General features: G+C 46.7%; 1 protein-coding gene across 2 annotated transcripts in view; it reads right to left on the bottom strand.

Moving 5' to 3' along the window:
• ZNF277 (zinc finger protein 277) overlaps positions 1 to 19,932 on the bottom strand; it is a 101,810-nt gene that overhangs the window by 14,994 nt on the left and 66,884 nt on the right. For both annotated transcript variants that reach the window (XM_029074235.2, XM_039913343.1), the window contains exons 3-5: positions 13,241 to 13,329; positions 12,909 to 12,991; positions 812 to 903 (exon numbers count right to left, since the gene is read on the bottom strand). In XM_029074235.2, the coding sequence (XP_028930068.1) occupies positions 812 to 903; positions 12,909 to 12,991; positions 13,241 to 13,329 (264 nt within the window). The remainder of the gene's footprint in view (positions 1 to 811; positions 904 to 12,908; positions 12,992 to 13,240; positions 13,330 to 19,932) is intronic.

Raw genomic sequence — 19,932 nt, forward strand, 5'->3', positions numbered from 1 at the left:
TGAGCCCCACGTGGGACAACCTGATTCCCCTATGTCTACCCCAGCGCTTAGAACAGTGCTCGGCACATAGTAAGCGCTTAACAAATACCAACATTATTATTATTATTATTATTATTATTATTATTATTATTCATGACCCCTGACCCCACTCTGCTCATTGCTCCGCTCTCAACCGATCTGGCCCCATTGGACTCTGCTCCAAGAGCTGTCACCCCTGACTGCCACCCCAACCTCTTCTCACCTGCCTCAGGCTCTCTGCCTCCCCCCAGCCCCAGTTCAACCGCTCCAGATCCTCAGCCTCCTCCCACTAACCCTTCCATGACCCTAGCTTGCTTGGAGCAGGAGGGGACCGTAGACAGCCAGGAGCTTGCAGTATATCTACAGACTCCCACTTTCCAGCCACTAACGGGACATGTGAAGCTGGAAACCTCCCTGGAAAGCCTGCATGTTTCCTTCCAGCCATTGTGGGGGCTGCAGAGCCTGGTGTTGTGCTGGGCAGAGGCTGAGGTGACCACATACACAGCTCCCTAACCCTGTCCTCATCCATTTCAAGGGTACTACAGGCTCTAGGTTCACAAGAGGGACAAGGGCAGTGGGCTCTGTTGCAGCCATGAGATCCTCAGGCTGATGGGGGAGGGAACCCAGGCATCTCCTCTTCTGCCTCTCTTAGTTCCTGCCTGGAGAATGGAGAAGGGCCCATCCAGGGTTATGCTCTTCTCCTGCCTCCCCTTTGAACCCATCCAACAGCCTAGGCCACTGGTGAGGGACAGCCCCCGCTCCACTGGGGGAGCTGGAAGTGCCCAAAGCAAACCTGTTCCCCGAGAACTCTTCGGTGCAGAACATGCACATGCCCTGGAAACTGGTGTCATCTCTCTCGTGCTGCTGCTGCTCCAGAACTTCTTCCTGGAAACCAGAAACAGGTTGCTGGACCACACCTCTCAGGGCCTGACCAGAGAACCCAGCAGCACCCCAATAGAAGAACTCAGACTGTCTGGTCCCCTGCACCACTGCGTGGCCCACGGGGCAACAGGAATGGGAGAGGCAAGAACAAAAAAGTCCAAATGTTCAGCATTCTGACCCAAGTTCTGCATTATCCCAACTCACTGCCCAGGAAATCTAAAATTCCCCTCAAGATGTGGCCATTGGCTAGAAAGGAAGAGATTCTTCATGCATTCTTCAACTTTTCTATGCCTTAGCCAGGCACCAAAAATCTATATTGATCACAGTCCACTTGTTGTGGCACTCATGGGGCTGGGGCAATACTGAAAGGCATGGGCTTGATTGGGGTACTCCAGAAATCTTGGCTCCTTGAGCTCAGCAGAAAGGATGCTCAAGATTCAGAAAAGGGGTAGATAAGCCTGCATCCTGGCTCCCAATTCTCTGTCCGCCACCGGCCATAGCCTACTCAGATTTCCTAATACCTGTCCCTGCTAGGGGTTGGTGGACAGTGAGCATGTCAATCAATCAATTGGATTTACTGAGCTTTTGCTCTGTGCAAACAACTATACTAAATGTTTGGGAGAGTACAATACAATAGAATCAGTTATTTAAGGTGTATGGACTGGAATGAGGGTGGATTTTGAAACCAGGTGGGAGATCTCCCATAGGCCTGGGAGTCAAAAGATCATGGGTTCAAATTCCAACTCTGCCACTTGTCTGCTATGTGACCTTTGGGCAAGTCACTTGACTTCTCTGTGCATCAATTACTTTATCTGTAAAATGGGGATTGAGATTGTGAGCTACATGTGGGACAAAGGGCTGTGTCTAACACAATTTACTTGAATCAACCCTAGCGTTTAGTATAGTGCCTAGCACATAGTAACGCTTAACAAACACCATTATTCCAGCGCTTAGTACAGTGCCTGGCACATAGTAAGTGCTTAACAAATATCATAATTATTATTATCTTTGATAAGGGAAGGGAGATGGGGATGTGGAAAGGAGACTTTGGGGAACTCAGGCCTGATTCAATTTTGTTGAAAACGGAACAGGCAAGGTCATCAGGCCAAGAGATGGAGAAGTGGGAGCTCTGGGGGCTTTGGAAGGAAGTTAAAGGCCTGGAATAATTGGTTGGGGCAATAGGCTTTGGAGCTGATACAGGAAACAAGGCGGCAGAATTCTAGTAAGTGAGGGTAGGCCTGAAGTGGCAGAAATTGGCCCAGTGCCAGAACTTCCAGTAACCGCGCTCTGCAGCATTAGCACCGGAGCATAGGAGGCTGGGACTGGAGGGTTGGAAGTGCTAATCGATGGAAAGATAGCTAGACAAGGGAGGTGAGTTTGGTGGAGAGGGCTGAGTTAGGAGTGTGGATTTGGGCATCAAGAAAGGAAAATCTGGGTAGGGGCATGGTAGTTTGGGATAACTGGAGGGGGACTAAAGATTGGGGGTCCCTATGGGGAGAGAGAGCAGTTATGCTGGGAGGTGGGGTGTAGGTGAGCCTGCAGCCATTTCAGACCCTTCTCTGTCCAGGAGAATCTTCTGTAAGATGGGGCTGGGGAAATGAACATAGGTGAAGCTAGTCAGTCACTTTAGCTGGCAATCAGGCTGGGAGAGGGAGGGCATTCTGCGTCCTCTGGAAAGCCATCCCAGCGGTGGCCCATGACCTCTGCACACAAAGGCTATGTTCTAGAATGTGAAGTCATCCCTCCTCTGCCCATTTCTCCAGGGTCAGCACCGGTTCTTTTAGGGGAGCAGTGAAGCAGCCTGGTCCAGTGGAAAGAGCATGACCTGGGAGTCGAAGGACATGGGTTCTAATCCCAGCTTTGTCAACTGCTTGCTGTGTGACCTTGGGCAAGCTGCTTAATTTTTCTGTGCCTCATTTTCCTCAACTTTAAAATGGGGATTAAATATCTCTTCTCCCTCCTACTTAAACTGTGAGCCCTATGTGGGACGGGGACTGTCCCCAACCTAACTTGTACCTACCCCAGTACATAGGACAGTGTTTAACACAGAGTAAATGCTTAACAAATACCATAAAAAAGTAAATCTCTTCACCCCCTACCTCTACTCCCAAGCTCAGGGTGCAAGTAGCTATTGCTTGGCAGTTCAATTCTGGCCCCTGAGTTGCCCTGGGGGGTCTGACTGGAGCAAGAGCTCATGCATATGGCCTATTGACACCACCCTCTGGACTAACCTGGCCTGAGGACTGGAGCCACAGTCAGGGAGAGGGGAGGAATATTGCTGATCCCCTCCATGCTCATGGTCATGCCCCCATGACTGTTTCCTTGGTGGGGACTGAGCAGGGTGGAAAAGCCAGGTTCCAACTCTTGCCCTGACCCCAGCTCCACTTCCCCTCAAGCTGGGAGCCATACTGGGGTGCCAGGGATTGAACTGGTTTCAAATCTCGGCTCTGAACTCAAAACGAGCCTCCCAAAGGACGGGGGCCTCCACCCCATTCAGACCCCACCTCAGGTGCATTTGCAAGGTGCTGTGGCATGGAGTCTGGCCCGGCGGTCTCTGGGCCCGTTTGTGGCTTCCACCACACTCCAGGGATTCTTGCAATTCTGTTTCTAGACCTCTAGAAGCAGGCTGAGGGAGAAGGGGAACCTTGGGAAATGAGATGAGTGCACTGACGGAGCTTCAGGGAGAGGATGAGAAGGTCCAGCCCAGGTCTCCTGCTGGCTGCTTTGGAGAGTTGTTCATAGGCCAGGTCCCAGACTGTACTACATGGCTGTGTACCTTCTGCAGATGGAGTTGGGGGCTGGCTCCTGCCCCTGCTCTGGGAGAGGGAGGGGGCTTGGGCTTTCTAAGTCTCAGCACAGAAGTCCCAGCGATTATGTCCTTTCCTCAAAAGAACCAGCCACTCACCCTCTGAGCCTCCTGGGTCAAACCAGATTTAATGCCACTACCACAGTCACGGGGAGGGAAACTCCCTTCTCCAGGGTCTGGCTGAACACTGGAGTACAGTCACAGCAGGGCCACCTAATCCCAGGTTTTGCTCCTCAAGATGGGCCATTCCTCCTTCCCTAGGAAGCAGGCCAGGGTTAGGTGATATCTGGCATTGAGGCCATCTGACCCACAGAAGCTCATGCTGGCCCTCCATTTTGGCCAGGAGAGACAGGGGGCCAGAGACAAGGGACCTGAACTCCATGTGGCAACAGCTCCTGGGCTGGCTGCCATCTCCAGGGGTCGGCCCTGCTCGGTAGGGTTTTCTTTATGTTCAAAGTCTCCTGTCATCTCTGGTCCATTCAAATTCTGATCTGTCCAAAGACAAGAAGCTGCTGAAATTCCAAGTGTACCAGTGTTCTCATTCTGAACCCACTGGGAGGAGCTCTCCAGGATACTCTCCAGGATCTGGCATTGCCTAATAATAATTAATATTAACTATGGTATTTGTGAAGCACCTACTATGTGCCAAGCACTGTTCTAAGCACTGGGGTAGATACAAGGAAATCAGGTTAGACACAGTCCTGTCTGACATGAGGCGCCCACTCTTAATTCCCATTTTACAGATGAGGTAACTGAGGCACAGAGAAGTGAAGTGACTTGTCCAAGGTAATACAGCAGGCAAATGGAGGAGCCAGGATTAGAACCCATGACTTCTGTCTCCCAAGCCCATGCTCTTGCCACCCTGAGCTCCGCAAACATGTGCACAGCAGTCAGTCATCACAGCATTATAACAATAAAGCAAACACACTCCCTGTTCACAAAGAGCTAGTCTAGAGGAGGAGACAGACATTAATATAAACAAATTACAGATATGTACATATGTGCTGTAGGGCTAGGAGGGGGTGATGAATAAAAGGAGAAAGTAAGGGCGATGTAAAAGGAAGTGGGAGATCTTAGTCATGGAAGGCTTCTTAGAGGAGATGTGCTTTCATTAAAGCTTTGAAAATGTGGAGAGTGTCTGTCGGATATGAGGAGGATGGGTGTTCCAGGCCAGAGTCAGGGCGTGGGTGGAGGATGGTGGCGAGATAGACGAAGTCAAGGTACAGTGAAAAGGAGCAAAGTGTGCGGATTGGGTTGCAGTAGGAGAGTAATGAGGTGAAGTAGGAATGGGCATGATGATTGAGTGCTTTAGAGCCCATGGTGAGGAATTTCTGTTTGAGTTGGGGAAATATACCCCTCAGCTCTATGTCTACTCTCCAAAAATCCCACCTCCTCCAACAAGCCTTTCCCAATTAATCTTCAGCAGCCCCAAGAAAGAAACCCATCAAACATCTCTAGCATTTACATATGTGTGTATGTGTGTATTCAACTGTACGTTCCATTATGTATTATAATTACTCTAGTTGTAATTTTTTGTCTTTCTCTTTCATTACAGTGTAAACTCCTCGTGGACAGGAGACCTTGTGTAGCTGCTTTGCTGTGTGCTTCCCAATCGCTGAATACAGTGCACTGCATCGAGTGGGGGCTCAATAACTTCTACTCTACTCCTCTTAATCAATCTATGGCATTTATCGAGGGCTATGTGCAAAATACTGTACCGCGTGCTTGGAAGAATACCAAAGAGTTGGTACGTACGATCCCTGCCCTCGAAGAGTTTACAATCTAGTTGGGGAGCCAGAAAAAAAATAAGTGACAGGTAGGGAAAGCAGCAGAGTATACATAGCAGAGGACATAAAAGTGTTCTGGGGTTCTTCTCCTCATCCCAAGACCCAACGGGAGCGGATTTTGTTGGAGAAAGGGCAATCATTGTTCTCTGGGAACCATGCAGCTGGGAATAGAGTGTAATTAACCATTCTAAAGGGAGTAAGGACCTATTTTGCCTTTAAGTATCCCATCCAAGACAATGGGGATGTTTTGGGAACAGAACATGGGCCTTCTATGTCTCGGAGCTTCCCTGGCAGGGTGAGGAGAATTGGAGCCACATGGAAGGACAGGTAATCTCGAGCTTTCTGGCTTTCTCATCCTGGCAGAGAGCCAGGTGGGTTCCTAGCTTCCCGGTGCTCCCCTGGACTCCCCCGGCCCAGATGGCAGAGCCGGAGGCCAAGATCAGGTACCTTCTAGCAGCAAAGCAGGTCATTGAGGCTTTTATCACTCGACAGCTCAATCCACAGAGAAGAAGGGTGGCAAGAGATACACAGACACCCATCTCTCCTGACTTCAGGGAAAACCAATCTGGTGCCCAGAGCCAGTGTCTTGGTGTCCCCAAAGTTCTCCTGGAGAAAGACATCTCAATTGGCCAATGTGGCCCCTGAAGTTCTGAGAGAGGGCCAGGCCAATCCTCTCCTCAACAGCCAACAGGAACAATGTCAGCCCCTTTTGGAATTGTAGTACTATGAGCCCTGACCACAGGTTGGTGGTCATGCAGAGAGAGTCAGGCTTCCCCATCTTATAAGAGGACTCCTGAGGAACTGTTTGAGGAGGGGGATGGGGGAAAGAGGACAGAGAGAGAGTAGGCAGGATATTTTGGGACTGGTAAACCAGGTGGGGAGGATTGGTCAGATGATCTCAGACCCAACAGATCAGCTGCAATGCTAAATTCGATGCTGAAGATGAAAGTCAGAGAAGAACAAAGATGAAGGGAATCTCCTGCCTGCATATCTACTTGTGAGTAAATGAGAGGGTAAGTGAGGCCTAAGCAAAGGTAGGAGGCAGTATTCCCTAATGGAAAGAGCATGGGGCTGAGAGAAAGAAGCACAGAATTCTAATTCCAGTTGTTTGACCATGGGCAAGTCACCTAACTTCAGTTTCCTCATTTGAAAAATGGGGATAAGAGAGATTGTGAGTCCCATGTGGGATAGGGCCTGGTTGATATAATTGCTTTTTTTTTTTTTAAATGGTATTTGTTAACCACTTACTATGATCCAGGAACTGTACTAAATGCTGGGGTAGATATAAGTTGTTCATGTCCCATACGGGGCTCACAGTCTTAATCCCCATTTTACAGATGAGGTAATTGGGTCACAAAGAAGTTGAGTGACTTGCCCAAAACCACAGAGCAAGCAAGTGGCAGATCTGGGATTAGAACCCACATCCTCTTCCTCCCAGGCCCATGCTTTTTTCACTAGCCCATGCTGTTTCTTAGGATTTCCTTGTATCTGCTAATCTATCCCACAGTGCTTACCATATAGCACTGGTACATAGCACTGGTTGAATAAATGCTGAAAATAAAATGAATCAATAAAAAGGTTGTAGACAATGGAGTGTGTGACTGAGTGAGGTTGTGGAAACTTCTTTTGGGTGATTTTTAAACCAGGGTAAACTGATGATTGGGTTTGTATCTGCTGGCTCTCTTCTGGCCTTGTTTCTCAAGGAAGCTACTCTGGCTTCAAGCCTGAAGGGAAATGTCTCAGGCAAGAAAGCAGTAATCACACTGCACCCACCATAGCTTGGAAAAATCAACAGGATATCTTTTAATCCTCTACACCACTGCCTAACTTAGAGACACTTGTGATGTGGAGTGTTTTTTTTATCTTCCCTCCTGATCATATGATCTTTCTCTCTGAACCAGATGGAGTTCAATTCAGCCTGTTTTAACAGCCCAGATCCACTGGGAATACATAGGGAGGATAAGACAAGACCATGAACTGCCTGTTCTCTCTGCTCAGCCTAAGAGAAGACAAAGGGGAGGGGAAAGGGAAAGGCAGAATGTGAGGAATCTACCCCTTCCTTGCCCCCTAAAACAGCTGCCAACCTGTTTTAGGTTGGCAAAACAAAAAACTAGGTGGGGCAGATTGGCAGAGTCATAACTGTATCTTAATGTACTACTAATGTACTGCAGTTATCTTAATGTTGGAGAAAGAGCAGTTGCTGTTCTCTGGGAATCATGCAGCTGGGAATAGAGTGTAATTAACTACTCTAAAGGGAGCAAGGATCTATTTTTGCTTTAAGTATCGCATTCAAGACAATGGGCTCCCAATGGTGGAATGGGAGGCATCTTACTTTATCCTACTATATCAAACTCGATCAATCAATGGAATTTATTGATCACTATGTGCACAATTCTGAAGTAAGTGCTTGGGAGGGTATACAATGAGGTAACTGGGGCACAGAGAAGTTGAGTGATTTGTCCAAAACCACAGAGCAGGCAAATGGTGGAGCTGGGATTAGAACCCACACCCTCTGCCTCCCAGGCCCATACTCTTTTCACTAGCCCATGCTTTTTTTTAGGATTTCCTTGTATCCACTAATCTATCCCACAGTGTTTACCATATAGTAAGGGATGAATAAACACTGAAAATAAAATGAATCGATAAAAAGGTAGACAATTGAGCGTTCTCTGCCCACAGGAGCAGCAGTATGAGAAGTAGCGTGACCTAGTGCCAGAACCTGGCCTGGGAGTAAGAGGGTCTGAATTCTAATTCCAGCTCTGCCACTTGCCTGTTGTATGACCTTGGGCAAGACTCTTCTTTGTGCCTAAATTACCTCATCTGTAAAATGGGGATTAAGATTGTGAACCCCATGTGGGACATGGACTGTATCAAACCTATCTAGTAACCACCTCAGTGCTCAATATGGTGCCTGGCACACAGTAACACAAAAAATAAGGCACTTTTAATCTATTAGAAGCTTATAGTCTACAGGGTAACTGCTTGCCAGTCTCCCTGCCTCCAGCCTCTCCTTGCATCAGTGCATACCTCACTCTGCTATACAAATCACCTTCTTGCAGGGCTATTTGGCATTCACCTCTCCACTCCTGAAAAGCCTCCAGTAGCTAGCTAGTCATTAAACTTTAACTTAAGTAGAAATGCAAGCCACATAACTTCTCTGGGCCTCACTTACCTCATCTGTAAAACTGGGATTAAGACTGTGAGCCCCATATCGGACAGGGACTGTGTCCACCCAGATTAGCTTGTATTTGGCCCAGAGCTTAGTATAGTGTCTGGCACATAGCACATAACGAATACCACTAAAAAACATAGGAAAAAGAATGGAACTACAAAGTAGAAATCTGGCCTCTGTGCCTTTGAGCAAGTAACCATGCTCAAAAACGGACTACATATGCCATGAGTTTATGGGGCAGCCTCTCAAGACTGTGAGCTGTTTAACTTATGGAACAAAAGACTGCTCTGGCCATGTCTACACTCTCCATGCCTGCTTTGACTTCAGCCCCTAGGGGACTTCTTATGGGACCCTGCTCCATCCTTCTGCTCCCCTGACCTGAAGAACTGCAGCAATCCCTGCGATCTTAAAGTAGGCAGGGCAGGAAAGACGCTTGCTGAGTTGGAGATCTCTGGGTGGCCCAAAGGCTAAACCTCAGGACCAGCCAGGTAGGGAGGCTATCTGCTCTACCCAGCCTTACACCTCAGTATTTGCACCATCCTCAACCCCACAACACTTAGGTAACTCTATAAATGATATATTCTACTCTATCTTAATGTCTGACTCCCCACCTAGACGTGTAGCCAGGGAACATGTCTACCTACTCTGTTGTACTCTCCCAACTGCTTAGTACAGTGTTCTGCACACAGAAAGTACTCAATTAATACCACTGATTGATTACACCATGACGTTCAGGGTAGGTTTGCTTTTTTATTGCTATAAATTCACAAAGCTTCACCTGGGTTTTGGAAAAAATTGTGGTTTTCACACCTATATCTGGAAAAACCCAACCGATTCCAGCTGACCAAGACGAAACCACCAAATAATGTGAGAGCTTGCAGCCCTCCAGAGATACATGAAACTCACACAAATATCAGAAGAACACCAACAAAACCTACAGAGAACCATCCCTGCAGCTTAGTAGTCAAGGGAGAGGTCAGATCTGCAAAATCACTGTGCCTGGGTTTAGCTGTGTAGGCAGGAGAGAAGCAAGAAAGAGAGGAGCTGAAGCTCATTTTTGTTAACCTCCGGCAGCTCCTTCTGAAAGACCAGCTCAGCCCAAACCAGCAGAATACAAGCCCGACCACGACTCCAGGGATCTCATTCTGTGTAAAGTGAGCAGAGATGAGAACCAACAAAGGCAGGATAACATGCATGACGGACAAAGCGCATGGGGAAATGCCTTCCATTTGTTTAAAGATGCTTTGTTACCCCACAGATGATGCATTCAGTGACTTATAAAATCTTTATTGCTGCTTTTAGATTGCTCCCTCACTGATCTTTCAGTTTGAAATAAAAGGTTCGAGTATGATCAAAGTCAACTGTTTCCACTGGAAATACAAGTAAAATTTCACTGCTGAGTGCTCCTCATGCGGAGTGATTTGCTCCCAGGGACTGTGCTGATCAGACCAACTTTGGGGGACTGGTGGAGGTTAGCAGGAGAAGCTGCCCGCAACACCTTGGGTAGCCAGCGGGAAGTCAGCTCGGGTCCTTGGAGCAGACAGTATTTGACCTGAGTCTTTCAAAATCAATGAGAATAGCTTGCTGGTTTTAAGGGCCACCAGGGAGGTCGTGGGCAGAGAGAGCCTCTTTCCTAACAAACTCACCCAAGTCCTTCTCAAATTGGGAAACAACGTGACCTTATGGAAAGAGCACAGGCCTAGGAGTCAGAGGACCTGGGTTCTAATTCTGGTTCCGTCACTTATCTTTCATCCTTTCATTCAATCTTATTTATTGAGCGCTTACTGTATGCAGAGCACTGTACTAAGTGCTTCAAAGTACAATTCAGCAATAAAGAGAGGCAATCCCTGCCCACTCAGGGCCTACAGTCTAGAAAGGGGGAGACAGACATCAAGACAAGGAAACAGGCATCAATATAAACAAATAGAATTATATATACACATCACAACAAGTAAACAGGCATCATTATAAATAATTAGAATTATACATATGTGCGTATATACACAAGTCCTGTGGGGTGGCGGGGTAATAATAATAATAATAATGTTGGTATTTGTTAAGCGCTTACTATTTGCAGAGCACTGTTCTAAGCGCTGGGGTAGACACAGGGGAATCAGGTTGTCCCACGTGGGGCTCACAGTCTTAATCCCCATTTTACAGATGAGGTAACTGAGGCACAGAGAAGTTAAGTGACTTGCCCACAGTCACACAGCTGACAAGTGGCAGAGCCGGGATTCGAACCCATGACCTCTGACTCCAAAGCCCATGCTCTTTCCACTGAGCCACGCTGCTTTGCTAGAGCCCTTTGCTAGAGCAAAGGGAGAGAGTCGGGGCAACGCGGAGGGGAGGGGGAGCTGAGGAAATGGGGGGCTTAGTCTGGGAAGGCCTCTTGGAGGAAGTGAGTCTTTAGTAGGGCTTTGAAGGGGGGGAGTGTGACTGGCGGATAAAAGGACGGAGGGCATTCCAGGTCAGAGGTTGGACGTGGGCCAGGGACCGACAGTGGGACAGGTGAGAACGAGGCACAGAGGAGCGGAGTGTGAGGGCTGGGATGTAGAAGGAGATAAGGGAGGTAAAGTTAGAAGGGGCAAGGTGATAGAGAGCTTTGAAGCCAATAGTGAGGAGTTTTTGTTTGATATGGAGGTTGAACTACTGGAGGTTTTTGAGGAGGGGGGTGACATGCCCAGAACATTTCTGTAGAAAGATAATCCGGGCAGCAGAGTGAAGTAAGGACAGAAATGGAGAGAGACAGGAGGTTGGGAGGTCAGAAAGGATGCTGATGCAGTAATCCAGATGGGATAGGATGAGTGATTATATTAATGTGGTAGCAGTTCAGATGGAGAGGAAGGGGCGAATCTCGGCGATGCTATGAAGGTGAGACGGGAAGGTTCTGGTGACGGATTGGATGTGTGGGGTGAATGAGAAAGCAGAGTCAAGGATGACACCAAGGTTGCGGGCCTGTCAGGTGGGAAGGTTGGTCGTGCCGTCCAGAGTGACATGAAAGTCAGGGAGAGGACAGAGTTTGGGAGGGAACTTGAGCTCAGTCTTGGACATGGTGAGTTTTAGGTGGCGGGAGGACATCCAAGTAGAGATGTCCTGAAGGCAGGAGGAGATGTGAGTGGCCTTGGACAAATTACTTAACTTCTCTGTACCTCAGTTCCCTCATCTGCAAAAAGGCGACTCAACACCTGTTCTCCTCACTACTTAGACTGTGATCCCTAAGCCAAAATGCTGCCAGACCTCCTTTGACTCCATAACACTTTTCACTTGTTCCTTAAGGCAAATAATAATAATAATAATGATGGTGTTTGTTAAGCACTTACTATGTGCCAACCACTGTTCTAAGTGCTGGAGTAGATACAAAGTAATCAGGTTGTCCCATGTGGGGCTCACAGTTTTAATCCCCATTTTACAGATGAGTTAACTGAGGCACAGAGAAGTTAAGTGACTTGCCCAGTGTCACACAGCTAACAAGTGTCGGAGCCTGATTAGAACCCATGACCTCTGACTCCTAAGCCCCTGCTCTTTCCATTAAGCAATGCCGCTTTTGTAACTAGTTTCTTATTGAAGAGTACAGTTTGCACCTTGCACCTTGTGTTAACAACTTGTTAAACCTAATGCCCTTCCACAAATAGTTTCCTGTGATCCCAATCAGCCAGACAGATAGGCCCCACTGGAAGACCAAATGTGGACCCACCTGCAGGGGCCCCAGGCCTGACACCTTCTAAGAAAGGAACACAAAGTAACTGTAATTGATAGATCAGAATAATAAGGCAGAAGTAGTTCAATGTAACTGTCAACAAGTAAAGTACAGAAGGCTGGGGCAAATGCCTGTCACTGCTGCTCACTTTTACCCAAAAGGATGACCAAGACAGCCTGGGCAGAAGGAGACCTTTTAAATGAGGATGCCTGCACTGGTTTCAGTCCATACTTGGCTGCTCATTCTTATCCAAAAGGCTGACACAGCTCGGGCAGGAGAAGACCTTTTAACCGGAAATGCTCATGTTGGTCTTAAGCCCATACTTGGACTGAATACCGATTTAGGATTGATCATCCTGCAGTAGGAAATTCTCAATGCCCTGGGTTGAGGGCTTAACAGAAGCAGGATCTGCACTTGATGTCTTTCTGTATCATTCAATAAATGTTTTCTTTACTGCGATACTGAATATCGGGGTTTATTTTGTCAGTAAAGCTGAGTCATGAACCCGTCCTTACCAAATTGACTCTATTGGGATGTAACACTTACCAATCTTTTTTGCTGCAGTTTCTCTCTGAGAATTCTGTCTTCTGGTAAAACATCACACAACAAAAAGTAATGTTCTTGCTCCTCTGGGAAGAGATTAGGAAGAAAAATGAAAAGGAAATTTACCCTCTTTTCTCCCATAATTTTATCATCATACTGCATTTTATTCTAGGATGTCTGACATACAGCTGTTTTAGCTGTTCCAGATGAGATAGGCTCAGGTGTTTAATTGTAAATGCCATGGACTCACCATTGTGTGTGTCTGGGGGATGTGGGTGGATTTCCTTTGCATTTTGGAGAAGAGGGAACAGATTGGGGTTGAGAAATTCACTCACCTGGTGGGGCTTGTGAATTTGTTCTTATTACACTACAGAAATCAATGATGGGCTGTTCAGCAAACCTCCTCTTCCAGTAGAGAATGTACCTTCAAATGAGAGGGGAGATTAATCAGCCAATCACCTTTATTGAGTTTTTACTGTATGCAGAGCATTGTACTAAGTGCTTGGGAGAATACAGATTTGGTAAACATGTTCCCTGCCTACAAGAAGCTTACAATTTAGAGGAGGGAGACAGATTTTAAAATGAATTACAGATAGTGCTGTGGGAAGCACGGTTGTATGAATAAAAGGTACAATAAAAGGTAAAAGGTCGGTCAGATATGAGGGGGGAGGGAGTTCCATGCCAGAGGAAGCATGTGGGTGAGGAGGTCAATAGTGAGACAGATGAGTTTGACTTACAGTGAGAGGTTAACGTTAGAGGAGCGAAGTGATCATACTGAGTTGTTAACAGGAAACCAGAGAGCTAAGATGAGGCAGGGGAAGGGACAAGGTAATTGAGTGCTTTAAAGTCAATGGTTAGGAGTTTCTGGTGGATGGGCAACCATCACTTTTGTAGAAAAATGATTCAGGCCTCTATTCCATCCTAATCCTCTTCAACCTCTCAGCTGCCTTTGACACTGCTGACCACCCCCTTCTCCTAGAAACATTACTCAACCATGGATTCACTGACACCATGCTCTCCTGGTTTTCCTCCTATTGCTCTGGCTGCTCATTCTCGGTCTCCTTCGCAAGTTCCTTCTCTGCCTCACACCCTCTAACTCGCTCAGTTCTGGGGCCCCTTCTATTTTCCACCCATACCCACTCCCTTGGAGAACTCATTTGCTCCCATGCTTCAACTAATATATCTACCGGGACAACTCTCAAATCTGCATCTCCTGCCCTGATCTCTCGCCTCTGAAGTCCCACGTTTCCTCCTGCCTTCCTGTCATCTCTACTTAGATGTCCCACTGACACTTAACATGTCCAAAACAGGACTCCTTATCTTCCCAACCAAACCCTGTCCTCCCATTGACTTTCCAGTCACTGTAGACAGCAAAGTCATTCTTCCTGTCTCACAAGCCCGTAACCTTGACTCATCCCTCTCAATCATCCCACATATTCAATCTGTCACTAAATTCTGTCAGTTCTACCTTCACAACATCACTAAAATCAGCCCTTTCCTCTCCATCCAAAGTGCTACCTTACTAATCCAGTCACTTATCCTATCTCACCTTGATTACTGCATCAGCTTCCTTGCTCACCTCTCTGCCAGTCTCTCCCCACTCATCCATATCTCACTCTGCTGCCCACATTTTTTTTCTATAAAACTGTTGAGTTCATGTTTCCCCACTCCTCAAGAACCTCCAGTCGTTGCCCATCCATCTCTGCATCAAATGGAAACTCCTTACCATTGGCTTCAAAGCACTCAATCACAATACCCTACTTAAAACTCACCTCCTCCAAGAGACCTTCCCAGACTGAGCTCCCCTTCTCCCTCTACCGCCCCCCTTCACCTCTCCACAGCTTAACCCTCTTTTCCCCCCATTTCCCTCTGCTCCTTCCCCTCTCCCTTCCCATCCCCTCAGCACTGTACTCATCTGCTCAACTGTATATATTTTCATTACCCTATTTATTTTGTTAATGAAATGTACATCGCCTTGATTCTATTTATTTGCCATTGTTTTTACGAGATGTTCTTCCCCTTGACTCTATTTATTGCCATTGTTCTTGTCTATCTCCCCCGATTAGACTGTAAGCCCGTCAAACGGCAGGGACTGTCTCTATCTGTTGCCGACTTGTTCATTCCAAGCGCTTAGTACAGTGCTCTGCACATAGTAAGCGCTCAATAAATTCGAATCGATGACCTTCTGACTCCCAGGCCCGTGCTCTATCCACTACACCAAGAGAGCAAGCTTCAATCATTGTCTGGATAGAGCCCCTGGTCCTCTGGGGACCTAACAGCTGTTGACACTGACTTCCCAGCACTTGAAGTCAAAGATGGCCTTCCCATACTGCACTATGAGGCACACCTTGGGGTGGGCAGAGGGACAGTTTCTTTGAGGAACATGGAGGGTCCGTGTCCATGGAGGGAACAAGAAGCAGCATGGTGCGGGGATAAGAACCATAGGCCTGGACGCCAGAGGACCAGTACTCTAATCCTGGCTCTGCCACTTATCTGCTGTGTGCCCTTGGGCAAGTCACTTAATTTTCCTGTTCCTCAGTTATTTCACCTGTAAAATTGGGATTAAATAACTGTTCTCCTTCCTATTTAGACTTTAAGAATGAAGTGTACAATTTGCACCTTGCATAAACATCGTGCTAAATTTAATGCCCTTTCGCTTATTGCTTCCTGTGATTGCAGGTTATCCAGAGAGCTTCCAAGTGAAGATCAAAATGTTGACACACCTGCAGGGGTACAGTGAGATGTCTTTTAAAAGCAGAAGACAATGGAACTGTAATTGGTAGATTAGGGCCACTGTAATGGTCAACAAGCACAGTATAAAGGCTCAGGGGAAATGCCTGTTGCTGCTACTAGCTGTTATCCCAGTGGACAACAGAGACAGCCAGAGATGGAGGAGACCTTTTAGATGGGAATGCTTGCACTGGTCTCAGCCAATAATGGGACCAAATGCCGTCAGGAATTGATCATCCCACGGTTGAAAATTCTCAATGCCCTTTGGTTGAGGACTTAACAGAAGCAGGATCTGTTGTGCTTGATGTATTTCTTATGTTAATAAATGTTTTCTTATTGTGATACTGAATACAGTGGTTTAGTCTGTTGATAAAGCTGAATCACAAACCAATTTGTTCCCAATAGGCCTTTTTGGAACATAACAAAAACCCATGTGGGAAAGAGGCTGTGTCTGATCCTCTATATCTTGCATCTACCTCAGTGCTTATTGGGACTCTAATCCACCATTTGTCTGCTGTGTGACCTTGGGTAAATCACTCCACTTCTCTGTGTCTTTTTCCTCATCTGTAAAATGGGGATTCGATACCTGTTCTCCCTCCTTCTTAGACTGTGATAATCTTGTATGTACCCCAGCACATAGTACAGTGCTTAGTACAGAGTAAGCTTAACAAATACCATTATTAGTATTATTGTTAGTTATAGTAATAATAGTATTTATGGGGTCAGGGAAGGCCCAATCAGAGAAGGGCACATATTTGCAGATGAGGAGTGAAGTTTGGTTCAGGCAAAGACTCCAGTGTATTTCAGCAGTGTGAGTGAAGCTGGGTTTTAGCCATCTTCATCTCTCTCAGGCTGGAGTGCGCTCCACCCCTTTATCTATTATTCATCACCTAATAAGTGCTAGGAAGCAGCTGCATCTCCACGTTAATGAAAGAAAGATTGATCTTTAGGAGCGAGAGCTTGGAGCGAAGGCGTTTCAATCTAATCCTTATTTGCATGGCTCAATTTTAGATTTCCTTGCTGAGACAGGTGAAGGAGGGAGAGCATTTCACCTAGGATCCAGACAGTCCAGGCCAGGCTGGGGTCTGGGAGTCAGAGGGTCTGGGTTCTCATCCCAGCTCTGCCACTTTCAATCAATCAATCTTTACTGAGTGCTCTACTGTGTAATAATGTTGATATTTGTTAAGCGCTTACTATGTGCAGAGCACTGTTCTAAGCGCTGGGGGAGATACAGGGTAATCAGGTTGTCCCACGTGAGGCTCACAGTTAATCCCCATTTTACAGATGAGGGAACTGAGGCACAGAGAAGTTAAGTGACTTGCCCACAGTCACACAGCTGACAAGTGGCAGAGCCGGGAGTCGAACCCATGACCCCTGACTCTGAAGCCCAGGCTCTTTCCACTGAGCCACGCTGCACAAAGAACTGTACTAAACGCTTGGAAGAGTACAATGCAACAGAGTTGGTAAGCCCATTCCCTGCCCACAAAGAGAACAAATAGTATTTTTTTTTTAGCCAGTCAACCAATAGTATTTATTCAGCATACACTAGTGCGCAGAGCCCTGTTCTAAATATTTGGGAGTCTAGAATACTGCTAATATGGAAAACCTGCTTGGCCTAGTGGAAAGAGCAGGGGCCTGGGAGTCAGAGGACCTGGGCTCTAATACCAACTTTGCCACTTGTCTGCCTTGTGAACTTGGGAAAGTCACTTAACTTCTCTTGGTCTCAATTTCCTCATCTGTAAAATGGGGATTAAATCCAACTCTCTCCTATTTAGACTGCGAGCCCCCTGCGGGACAGGCACTGAGTCCAACCTGATTATGTTGTATCCACCCCAGTCTTTAGTACAGTGCTTAACACATAGTAAGCACTTAATAAGTACTATTAAAAAAAAGCATCTCAGCCAAGCACAAAAACAATCCTGGATTTCAAGTACAAAAAGAAGAGGCTCTTCACTTCCCCAATCTGCTGTCACGAAAGTGCAGCACCACCCAGAAAGAGGAGAGATATGTTCCCGAAAGTGTGGCATGGACCTCCTTTCTGGGTCCAACTCTGCTTTCTCAAGAGCCAATCTGATCCCGTCACTCCTCTCCAGTGCCCAGAGTAGCTCCAACAAAAATCTTCTCCCTGAGGGGGCATCCCCAAGCCTCCTTGTCCTATTCTCCCTCTGCACCAGGTTCAGCCAATCACTTCTTCCTAGTAAACCCCCACATCACCCTCTGCAGAAAGCTCATGCTGCTAAGCCCTGGCACACATAAGGTACACCCTCCCCCAATCACTTCCTCACACACCACCCCTCCTCTGTCTAAACTATGCAAAAATCTCACTCCCACTCTAAGCATTTCAAAATGAAGCCCCTCTCTCCTCTCTTCTCCCTCACCATCCTGGTCCCATCACTCACTCAGTATTCTTGCCATTTATGCTGTAATAGTAATAATAGTAATGATGATATTTATTCAGCTCTTACTGTATGCCAGGCACTGTGATCAGGCAGGTACAAGGTCATCATAGCAGACACAGCCCCTAACCCACACAGTGCTCACAGTGTAAAATGGATGGGGGAGAACTATTTTATCCCCATTTTGTAGCTGAGAAAACTGAGGCACAGAGAAGTTAAATGACTTGCTCAAGGTCACACAAATAGCAAACCTAGGGCTGGGATCAGAACCCAGGCCTCCTAACTCTGACTTCCAGTCCTGTGCTCCTTCCACCTAGGCCAAACTGCCTCTCCTTAGTCTAGTTGCAGGGATCAGATTTTTCCTCTTGTTGTATATGTTCCCAAGCACCTTGTGCCCTGAACCAATACAATACTCTGCCTTCAGTAGGCAGCCTGTAAATTCTGTTCATGGATATTATATTTTTATGTTTTTGCACTATTCCCCTAACTATATGTTTTCTACAGGTTCTACCTCTTCCATTAAGTTGGTATGTTACTTAAGTACATGAGTTATTACTAGGGACTGAGCACTGAGCTAAGCACTGAGGTAGATATTCTATTAAATCAGGCATCAATAGTTTCGACTTATTAGGGGCACTCCTCTTTAACCCTGTGTTGTCCCCAAACCACAGTCAGTGCCTGCCCTAAGTCTGTGTTCACTAAATATTGCCAATAATGATTAAAAATCACTCAGTGAATACCACTCCCTTTTCTGAGGAAGCCTCAATCAATAAACCTATGGTATTTATTGAGGACTTTCTGAATGCAGAGAATGGTGCTAAGACCTTGGGAGAGCACAGTTCAAAAGAGTTGTATTGACACATTTCCTGCCCATCAGGAGCTTACAGCATAGAGGTGGAGAGAGACATTAAAATCAACTCTGACTTTGTACATTAGTGCTATGGGGATGAGGGTGAGGTGTATAACAAGTGCTTAAAGGGTGCAGATCCAAATGCATAGATGAAACAGAAGGGAGAGGGAGCAGGGGAAATAAGGGGTTAGTTGGAGAAGGCCTCTTGGAGGAGATATAATTTTAAAAAGGCTTTGAAGATGGTGAGAGTAGCAGTTTTAAGGGGGAGGAAGGATGTGGGCAAGGGGTCAGCAGCAAGACAGATGAGATTGAGGTACAGTACGTAGGTGAGTTTTGAAGTGTGTGGGCTGGGTAAAAGTAGGAAATTAGTTAGGTCAGGTAGGAGGGGATGAGTTGATTGAGTGCTTTAAAGTCAACAGGAAAAGTTTTTGTTTGATATGGAGGTGGATGGGCAACCGCTGGAGGTTCTTGAGGAAAAGGAAGACAAGGACTGTAATTTTAAGAAAAATGATCTGGGCAGCACAGTGAAGTAAGGCCTAGAGAGGGGAGAGACAGGAGGGAGGGAGGTCAGCAATGAGGCTGATGCAGCAGTCAAGGTGGGATATGATTAGCCTCTTTTTCTTTCATGAAGTGGTCTAATTTGCTCATTATCTTTTGCCTTACCACAAGAGCACATTTCACTTTTGATAGCAATCGATGGCAAAGCTTAATTCCTCTGGTTCTTTAACTGAAGTACGTGCTGCTGATTCCTTCCTATAACTGCAGAGCTATATGGCTGGGGGCTGACCTCACCCGCAAGGCTCCTCAACTTGAGCTCTAGTTGGTTCTTCCAACTTCTCTCCCCAGTGTGAGTCAAGTCAGTAACCCTAGCAAGAGGAGATGGGGAATGGGATTAGGGGTGTAGGGAGAGGATGAAGGAAGGATAGAGGAGAGACAATAAGGGAACATAAGCAAGGCAATGGGCAGAGGAGAGGAGCGGCGGGGAGGGAGAAAGAGAGAAAGAGAGAGAGAGAGAGAGAGAGAGAGAGAGAGAGAGAGAAAGAGAAAGAGA

This window comes from Ornithorhynchus anatinus, chromosome 10 (genome assembly GCF_004115215.2).
Source record: "Ornithorhynchus anatinus isolate Pmale09 chromosome 10, mOrnAna1.pri.v4, whole genome shotgun sequence".
Lineage (NCBI taxonomy): Eukaryota > Metazoa > Chordata > Mammalia > Monotremata > Ornithorhynchidae > Ornithorhynchus > Ornithorhynchus anatinus.